Below are 10,131 nucleotides of genomic sequence, written 5' to 3'. Positions count from 1 at the left end.
CAGAGGGAAACAGCTAGCCTGGCACACCAGATAAAAGACAACTTCAACACAAGTATCACAAAATAAAATCAAACACATCTTAAAACTGCTGATTTGTGTCTTTATCTCTAAGGACACGATGAGAGGAAACTAGTGTGAACCTGTTTAATGGAAAACAACATGTAGGTCAAACTCATGTTAAAAACACAGAGCTTTCTATTTGTTCAGAAGTCTGTAAATATATACAATAGATAAAATGAGGCACAAGACAAGTGAATATTTCCATTTGATGGGATGGAGCATCTTAAAAACATTGTGTTTGGGTCGAAGTTGAAGATATTACTTTAAAAAACCCTCAGTTTAAGGTTAAAGAGTGTCCTCAGTTTCTTTCTATCCAGGAGATCTTGACGCCTTCAGATCTACTTGAAGTCTTTTCACAGAGAGGGCGGTTAGCACAGCGGGGCTGGGCTGGGTGTATTTCAGGAGCTCGTCGGCCCATTGGTCTGGCCAGGAATCCATTTCCATAAAGAGGATCTGGGCAATTTGCTGAGGCATCGCAATCCACCATATATACCCTATTTCATTTTTCACTGTCTGTGGCTTTGGCAGTGGCTCATTTTCTTCCACCAAGTGTGTCTTGTCCTCTTCTTCCTCTTCTTGATAGGTGAGAACTTTATTTTAAATCTACTTTATTTTGTCTCTTTTTCTCCAGCCTCTCTGAGACCAGCATCAATTATTTTACCTGACCAAAAAAAAGAAAATTCTTCAGTGTAGCCAAATGTCAACCAGACTCTGTTTCTAAAAGTCAACATTTAAAACAGGGTCTTTGACATTTGTTTCTCTGAATTTGACCAATCCTGACATTCTAAACTCGCTTTCTTCATGTTTGTCATGACATCTGACCTTTTTCTGACAGACCCCAATTTATGAGACCGGTTCATCTCCACTGTTTTGTGTTTTATGATCCTGAAGCTGTTTGCAGCTCAGGGTTAGCAGGTGTTTGTAGGGCAACAAACTGTAGCACTCAGGTGGATAAAACACAATTATCCTCATGTCGTCTGACCAGATGTTAAAATTTGTTGCTTATCATGTTTAATGCTTATTGACTGTAGTATTTTACTATGGACTATGGACAAACTTGATGACACTTCAGTGCTTAATTAACCTTTCAATTAATATAAATATTGAATATTGTGAATTATATAATTGATGGATTAATATGTCAATTTATTTGGTAAGATTTGTTTTGTCGTACTGTTTAATTTGGTAAATTTGGATCTACTGGGTCACTGTAAAATTGAACAATCTTCTACTAAAAAAAAATTATTGGATAAATTGAAACTGTTTTCCTTTTGTTTTTCTTGAAAAAGTCAATAAGAAAAGCCATACATGTCATATCCCCTGACCTTTACCATTTTAGGTCATTAACACATATCAACCATCAACTTTAGCTAATGATATTTCACTGAGGAATTTTTCAAACGAATCCTTCACTCGATCTGGTCACAAACTATCGGCATACGACATTGGATCCGTAGCTTCCCAGTTTAGTTCAGTCGACGTCGCTGCTCTTCAGCTGTGGCCTCAGATCACGTTACGGCACAAATATTCTCATCTGTACATCTCCATCAGAGCGACAGCACATGCTGATCTCAGAGAACCTCACTGCTGTCCTGATCTGAACCACTACAGCGTTCAGCAGGGATTAAAACATTTAAAATGCTTCCTCCGTTCAACGTGTTTTTATGTGTTTCCTCATGCAGCTTGTGAACCGCAAAAACTCTCACGATGTCTGAGTAAGTAACATCATCAGTGTTAACATCCATCTGGTTTACGTTTCACCTGAATCATTTCTGTGCAGAAATATCTGTTTACAAGCACATAATGATATGATTATTATGTCTAAAATATTGGTTTGAAAATAGGAATACAAAAGCAATAGTGGTAACAAGTTAGCAGTTAGTTTAATAGCTAGGCTAATAATATTATTGTGAAATTTGATCAGATCTACTTCACTTCAACGTCCAGACTTCAACAAGCAAAACTGTTTAAATGTTCTTCAACATGGATGTTGAATTTGACGGTGAATATGAAATTAACTGACTTGTGAAACGACTTCTTCTCAAACAGGAAAAAGATGACCTCCAGCCGCAGGCATCACCTGAAGGTAAACCAAACACAAACCAACTCATTTCTGTTTAAATGAATGCTGTTACAGGCGCATGTCGTACAGCCCTGGATAAAAACATTTGTGTTGAGCTTTAAATCCCCTCAAACCTAATTGTAGAGGACAGTGTTGTGAGTGGACATCTCTCTGTTGTTCGTTCTGCAGAGCGTGATCCTCCAGATCGCTCTGACCTGGATCGAGCAGGAGAAAAAGGAGAAAATATTGGAGAAGGAGAACTACATGGCCGAACACTGCATCTCCCCAGACACGGCTGGAGACCAGAACACTCTCATGGTGAGAGGAGTGTGACTGTTTCCCTGAAGTGAAAAAAGAAAAAAAGAAAGAGGATTCAGAGTTCAGGAAAAGCCTCTGAAAGACCCTTAGATTCAAAGAGTTAGGACTTGCTTGTTGAATATTCAGTAACCATTCAATGAGAAAACCATCTAAAGATTTTTATGAGCTTGACAATTTTGCCTTGGTTAATGCAGTTGTTCCTGCTTATAACCAGCTTATATAAGCTCAAAAGCATTCTGGTAAATGTGGGAGGTCACCTTTGAAATAACAGCAAACATTGATGCCAGACTGGACACATTTTTCAGAATTTTTTTCTTCAATTGAACAGTAAATGTTTATTTTGGTAGGTTGTTATAATTTAGGTTACTTTTTTTTACCGTTGGGTTGATTTCCATATTCGGCTATAGTCCAGAGGTCTGGACAGCGAGAGGTACCAAATGTGTTAAGCCAAGTTTAGCACAAATGATGGGAGCAGGTGGAAACTGTCAACCTAGCAAATTTAGTGCCTCTTCATTTCAACAAAGATGATGGAACAGTTATTTTCTTGTTGGCATTTAACTTCAACTGTCTTAGAAACACATATACCCAAAATACTAAAGCTCTCCAGATACGGTGTATACGCTACATGAACAAAGGGAAAGTTAGACTGACTGTGTGACGGATGTTTCTCTACCTGGAAGCGATAAAGAAAGCACTGTTGCCATATTTGAACTGACATGTCTGTCGATGTCATGTCTTCCGATTTTCCACATTTTACTCCGATGTCATTATTTTAACACTGATGGTTTGACATGTATAAATCCCCATAGGGTTGTCAACATGGGCAAATTTAACATGATAAACATCCTCATAATTCATATAAAGGTTACTGTATTTTTCATTTTTTGGCTGAAATATCAATGTACCAAATGTAATGTGTACACTGTTAACATGAGAAGTTTGTGTGTTGACAGGAATTGTGCAAGAAACTCAATGCCCTCATTGACCAGATCGATGAGGAGAGGTATGACGCCGAGGCCAAGGTGCTGAAGGCCGACAAGGAGGTAAATGTTCCCCGACAGCATCACAGCACCAGCAGCTGCATGAACGACGGCAAACTAAAGAGCTTTCCTCCCCACAGATTGAAGACCTGAGGATCAAAGTGGTGGACCTGAGGGGTGTGAAGAAACCCGCGCTGAAGAAGGTCCGTATGTCTGCTGACTCCATGCTGCAGGCTCTGCTGGGCTCCAAACACAAGGTGACCATGGACCTGAGGGCCAACCTGAAGCAGGTCAAGAAGGAGGTCAAAGAGGAGGTGGGTACTGTGGATTTTACTGTGTTCTTTTTGGAGGTGAGATTTTAGGGTTGCTTCTGAATTTGTGCTGTCCTCTTTCTACACAAATACAAGTATAGGCCTAAAGGTTTCTGGTTTGTTTCAAAGGGTAACTGCTTTGATTCGGATTTTAGATCTTCTATCTGCAAATACTGTTGATGTTGTTAAAATCATACCTCAGATAGAGTCTGAGGTCTTAGTAGTTCCAATATGTCACAATTAGAAAGTCATTGTGTTCCGACACCATTTTGATTTTGTTTAAAATTGTTGGACCTTTATTTACTGTCAGGAAAAAACATCAAATATTATTCTGATACAACAATGGTTGATGGTCAAACCTCTATGATTATCATCACAACTAACCTCTTTGTGTTGTCTCACAAATACTGAAGTCATATAACAAATCCAAGGTCCACCACATGTCTCACATTCAAAGATTTTGTCATCTAATGTTCTGTCTTTTTCAGAACCGTCACTACACTGGTGGAGATATTTAAAACTTTACTTATTTATTCTGTTGGCTCACCACGAGTCAGTTTAACTATATTGCATTCAAAGACACACACTGTTTACCTCAAGTCCCAAAATGTTAGAATAAAAAGAATAAAAATGGTATTTGAGTTTTATCGTTTAGTCGACGTCTAGGATGACTTCTCACATATGGACGTGTGTTTTGATTATCTTGTTTCCTCCACTCTGCAGCCTGCAGAAGCAGCGGGTGACTGGCGTAAGAACATTGAGGATAAGGCTGACAGGAAGAAGATGTTCGAGACCTCCTAAATGCAACGCTGCTGTTTGTCTTTTCATTTATTTGAACTCCACCTACCTTATATCAGTTGGTTGTTGATGAATGGTTTCAGTCAAATCATGCGGCAGGTAGAACGGCAGGTTGGCATGTCGGAGCGGACTCACCTGTGAGGTGTCTGAAGGTTTTGTTTTTGTGTTTTCTTTTGCACTTTGTTTTGTCTGGAGGGAAGGGGGGGAGTGAGTGTTTCTGCAGGTTCACAAACCAACACACAGCAACAAGTCTTAAACTCCACACATTCGGGGGAAACATCCACACAAACCGAACCATGTTGAATAAACACAATAAAGTCAAATGTGGAAGAAAATCAGCCAGGAGTTTTGTCATTTTTCCATCTTACCTCTTTCAGATTTTCAGGGTGAAGACCAACAAATACTGAGATCATAACACCCCGACTCCCCACTTTTAAAATAAAGCTTTGTAAATAGTTGCATATGTTTATTAAAATCTTGCAAAATTCTAATGCTGAAATACTGAATATTTGATTTATTCATTATTTATTTTCTTGTAGTTAAATTGAATATTTGAACATTCAAAACTGATGAAACAACATTAATCAGTGTCATTAATCAGCAGCAACATACTTGTATCATTTTTGTAGTATTAATTATAATGATGAAACTAATAATAATGAATAAATGATAAATATCCCCCTTAATTTGCAGTTTATGGTCCTATCTATTTAACAAAGTGTGTCATTTATATCTTATCTAATCCTAAGGCTTTTGATAAGAAGCCCCCTTCCTAAAATACATGAGAAAAGGATGTTACAATGCTTTCTTGTTTCTTCTCTTCTCAAAGAGAATTCATTAGGTTCTTTGGTGAAAACCCTGAACCTGCAGAAGAATCCAGATCATTGTCCCTGTTTAAATAAATAAATAATATATGTGTCCTAACTTCAATAGCTGAACACAGTAGCAGCACCTGGCGCTCTGATGTATCCTGATTCCAGCTCAGCAAGAGGTTACACAGAGTTAGACCCAGTTTGTGTGCAAAAAAATAAATAGCCTACGTACCTACCTACCTTCAAAGGCTATTTCATGCATCCATATAGACTCCTCTATCATCCTGGATTATTTCTAATCAAGGTCCGTGATTACCACACATTGTACATTTGCAGCAGCAGTTTTGTTGTTACTCAAGTTTTTGGGAGCTAAGTTGCTAAGTCTTGTCGTAGTTTTTGAGCTTTCTAGCTTAGGAGGCAGGAGATTAGTTGGAAGGTGAGAAGCCAGAAAACACCACTGTCATGAAATACGACATTATTAAAGAAAATGGGCTTCTAAATTAAAAAGGTTTATAATTAAACAAATATCAACATCATACAATAAAGACTGTTACTAAAAGCAAAACATTGGTTGTCTCTGATCAAGGCCTCAGTGTCATTAAACCAAGTCACAATCATCACCTACCCTCAAACCTTATCACAGCATCATCACATGAAGTTTCTATTTTTAGCTGAAACAGGAAAAATAAGAAATTGGTATTCTTTGTGCACAGCACCACATAACACACATAGAACTATTACCCATATATTCAAATTTTCCCATCATTAAAAACTTTGTTCCCAAATATACTGCTGGAGATTGTGTGGGCACAATCATGATAAACCTTCCCATATTTTCTGGTCATTGTAAAAGACCCATCACCACCACACAGCCATATTTTGGGAGAATATATCTTTAGCTCTATTTTTGGTGATGGAAGTTTCTTGGATTAATAAAGACAGTGTGCCAGTGTAGAAAATGGATCCAACAAAGATATTTGCCCTGATATTTTATGCAAGGTACCATAGAAGTTTAATCATTGTGCATCAGGGTCGGAAATTATTATTATTATTACAATTATTATTGTTAGTAGTAGTAGCAGAATAAGTAATGTAGGTATTAAAAAAATTATAATATTAATAATAATTGCCCATTTGGCTACATAGATAATTGTTTGCTTGTACAAACTACTCATAGTTTTGTGAATGTCTATATGGGTTGTATATGTATGGGATGTAAGGTTGGGAGGACCTGAAGATGCCTCTGACTTCACTCAGCCAGTTAACCTAATAAGTCGATTGAGACTAACCGATAAAAGTTAACCCTCGTGTTGTTCCTGGGTCGGATTGACCCAGAGTGTGTGTGTGTCTGTGTGTGTGTGTGTGTGCGTGCGTGCGTGCGTGTGATCATCCGCAAGCCCTGGCCGGTCAGGGTTAGGGTTAGGGTGACCCAAGGATTGTCATTATCCAATTCTCCTGGGGTAATTGAGACTAATGGATTGTCATTCTCGATTCTCCTGGGGGGTCATTTAGACCCCCAGAGAGGGCGCTGTGTTGCTCTGTGGGGTCATTTAGACCCACACCTGATTCCAATTGTAATCTAGGGGGGTATATTAGACCCACAGAGAAGCCGGTGTGCCATTCTCCGTGTGCCACCCTCCCTGACCATGGCACGATGTCACGTCAGGAGCGTTTCACCAGAGAACAGGTTCTCCAACAGCTATTCTCCCGGCAACCATCCTCTGAACCCGAAGAGGACGCGAAAGAGCCAGACCGAGAAGCGGACGGACAAGGAGATGGAGAAGCAGACCGAGAAGCAGACAGAAAAGCAGACCGAGAAGCAGACAGTGACGACGGCGATGACGACGACGGCGACGAAGACTACGACCCAGTGGGTGATGCTTCTGCAGATTCGTCATCCTTGGAAGAAGGAAAAGAAGGACAAGACCACGGCGACACCATCACCACCACCACCGGACTCGTGGAAAGAGAGACCTTCCCGTCAAGAAACGGGGAAATAACATGGTCCTCGAGGGCGTACGGCCGAGAGGAGGGCCGCTGCTCCTCCTCCTCCTCTTCCTCCTCCTCTCCTGCGGCTCAAAGCGGGGGGCCCCACGATCCACGCGACGTCCCGCACCGGTGACCTAGCCTCGACGTTCCGCCTGTTCATCACGCCAACAGTAGAGAACATCATCCTGGAGATGACGAATCGGGAGGGTCGTCGAAAATACGGCGACGAATGGAAAGGGATGGACGAGACCAACCTGCATGCTGCTGATCTTAGCGCGCGTGTACAGGTCCCGGGGCGAGGCCGCCGCCAGCCTGTGGGATGCCGAGAGTGGCCGGGCGATATTTTGTGCCACGATGCCCCTAAAACTCTTCCACACGTACTCCAGACTGCTGTGCTTCGACGACCGCGAGACGAGACGCACGAGACGAGCCACGGACAAATTGGCGGCCGTGCGAGAGGTCTGGGATGCGTGGGTGGTGCGGCTACCGCACCTCTACAACCCGGGGCCCGAAGTGACCGTGGACGAGCAACTGGTTCCGTTCAGAGGTTAGTCTTTTTTTTCGTTTTTTCTTTATATTGTTCAGCGGTTGTGGCTGAGGGGTAGAGTGGTCGTCCTCCAACCAGAAGGTTTGCGGTTCAATCCTCTTCCCTATCTGCATGCCGAAGTGTCCTTGGGCAAGACACTGAATCCCTAAATGGCCCATAGATGTTGAATGCACTAAATGTAAGTCGCTTTGGATAAAAGCGTCTGCCAAATGACATGTAATATTATTATTATGTTATGTTATTATGTTGTGTAGATAGCGGCTGCTAGTCCTCGTCCTCATCTCCTCTCCTCTCATCTCTTCTCCTTCTCTTGTTCTCCCTAGGCCGGTGTCCTTTCCGTCAGTACATGCCCAGCAAGCCGGCGAAATACGGGATCAAGTCGTGGGTGGCCTGCGATGCAAAATCCAGCTACGCTTGGAAGATGCAAGTGTACACCGGAAAGCCGAGTAGTGCTCGATGTAACGGAGGGACTGCACGGTCGTAACGTCACGTGCGACAATTACTTCACCTCCTACGAACTCGCGCAGCAGCTCCTGGAGAGGAAGATCACCGTGGTCGGCACGGTTCGGAAGAACAAGCCCGAGCTCCCGACCGGGCTGCTCGCGGTCAAGGGAAGAGAGGTGTTCTCATCCAAGTTCGCATTCACGCCCACCGCCACTCTGGTGTCCTACATCCCAAAGAAAAACAGGAACGTGGTGCTCCTGAGCACGCGGCACGCCGAGGCCGACATCAGCGACCGCGAGGACGGGAAACCGGTCATCGTCCTGGACTACAACCGCAATCACCAAGCAGAACAAGCGGAGGGTGTTCCTAGAGCAGCTGGGAAAGGCTCTCGTGACTCCGTTCATCGCACGAAGGGAGCGCATCCCCCGCACGGAAGCGTCCACTGCGGTTGTGAAGGCTGTAAAAGCCGCCGCCGCCGCACGGAGAGCTCTTGACCACGACGACAACGACGGCGACGCTCGACCCGAGTGTCCGGCCTCCTCCATAGCCCTAGCAGCAGCCCCGCTCGGGGCGAGTAAGAGGAAGAGATGTCAGATATGCCCCAGGAAAAAGGACTGTAAAACTCACACTATGTGCCGCGGGTGTAACAAATACATCTGCAAGGGCTGCTCACTTGTCTATTGCCCTACGTGTGTTTTCCTAATATGGGGTGGGCTATGTGAGGGGGCCAACAGGGACAACACAAGGGTTAAAAGGAGCCCACCATAAGAATAAAGAACAAAAGCACCCACACTCATTTTTGAACACACTAAACTAATTTGACTCATCCTCCAAAATGATCAGGGAGAATGAATAATAGTAGGACTGCTGGATTGGATGCCATTAGTTTCAGTTCTGTGTGCCTAACAAACCGCGAACTATCATGTCTCTATAACGAGAAACCACTTGTAAAGGCAGATTGTTCACTCGAGTCAGAAATCAAATATAACAAGACACACAACATTTCTATTTTCTCTATACTCCCAAATTATTCTTCATCATGTGTGCAGTCTTCCTCCAGACAGGTGTCAAATAGTGTGCCTCAAATGACTCACCGCAATGTTTATGACCTTAGATTTTGTGAAATATTTTGTCCATATTTAGACATTTTCTCATGATTCTATATTCTATATTAACAAGGAGTGTTCAGTTAAGGAGTCAGGAAGTGAATGTGGAAAGGTGCTGGAGTGCTATTTAGTGATATTTCAGGTTCAGGTGAAGGAAGGTGATCCAAAATCCCTTTATTCCAGTTTCTGCATTTACTCCATGATTAAACTCACTGCTGGTTTCAGAGCCTCGACCTCCACACACACACACACAGACACACACACAGACACACACACAAACACACACACACAGATAGATGCCCTCACACTCCTTGTAAGGTGCTCTGCGCTCACGCCTGCGACCTGCTGGGGGCCCGTGGCTCCGGGGCCTCTAGAGTTTCCTTGGCAGCTAACTTTGTCCTCTCGGCCTCCTGGGGAATGCAAGGAGATGCCTCTGAGTTATATCTGGATCATGTGACTTCACCAAGACTCCCTTTAAAAAATCGCTCTAAGAAGAAAGTGACCAGTGTGCTGGGCTCAGTCTGGAGCAGACAGCCTGTAGTGTAGCTGGGTTCTCCATAGCATGTATCTGCCATTAGAATTACAGTAATACTATGTTTTTAATTCAGTTTTCTAATGTAAAGTGTTCGCAATATACACACAATACAACGGAAGTACAAATTTGCCCCTAAGTCCAGACATGGGCATCTTAACTACTGGGCTGT

General features: G+C 42.7%; 1 protein-coding gene across 3 annotated transcripts; it reads left to right on the top strand.

Moving 5' to 3' along the window:
* Positions 1 to 28: 28 nt before the first annotated feature.
* LOC117763094 (troponin I, fast skeletal muscle-like) lies at positions 29 to 4,866 on the top strand. 3 transcript variants are annotated; one of them, XM_034587988.1, is made up of 7 exons: positions 29 to 643; positions 1,743 to 1,775; positions 2,110 to 2,146; positions 2,312 to 2,440; positions 3,394 to 3,483; positions 3,561 to 3,734; positions 4,455 to 4,866. In XM_034587988.1, exons 2-7 carry the CDS (start codon positions 1,768 to 1,770, stop codon positions 4,530 to 4,532), a joined length of 516 nt encoding a protein of 171 aa, XP_034443879.1. In that variant the 5' UTR covers positions 29 to 643; positions 1,743 to 1,767; the 3' UTR covers positions 4,533 to 4,866. The 3 variants fall into 3 exon arrangements, with proteins under 3 accessions (XP_034443879.1, XP_034443876.1, XP_034443878.1); XM_034587985.1 differs by lacking the exon at positions 29 to 643 and having other exon boundaries at positions 1,420 to 1,775; positions 3,561 to 3,739; positions 4,461 to 4,866; XM_034587987.1 differs by lacking the exon at positions 29 to 643 and having other exon boundaries at positions 1,420 to 2,146; positions 3,561 to 3,739; positions 4,461 to 4,866.
* The last annotated feature ends 5,265 nt before the right edge of the window (positions 4,867 to 10,131 follow it).

Source organism: Hippoglossus hippoglossus, chromosome 6 (assembly GCF_009819705.1).
Source record: "Hippoglossus hippoglossus isolate fHipHip1 chromosome 6, fHipHip1.pri, whole genome shotgun sequence".
NCBI classification, from domain to species: Eukaryota; Metazoa; Chordata; class Actinopteri; order Pleuronectiformes; family Pleuronectidae; genus Hippoglossus; species Hippoglossus hippoglossus.
Note: the sequence above shows the minus strand (reverse complement) of the source record. Positions and strands in the feature narration are given on the sequence as shown.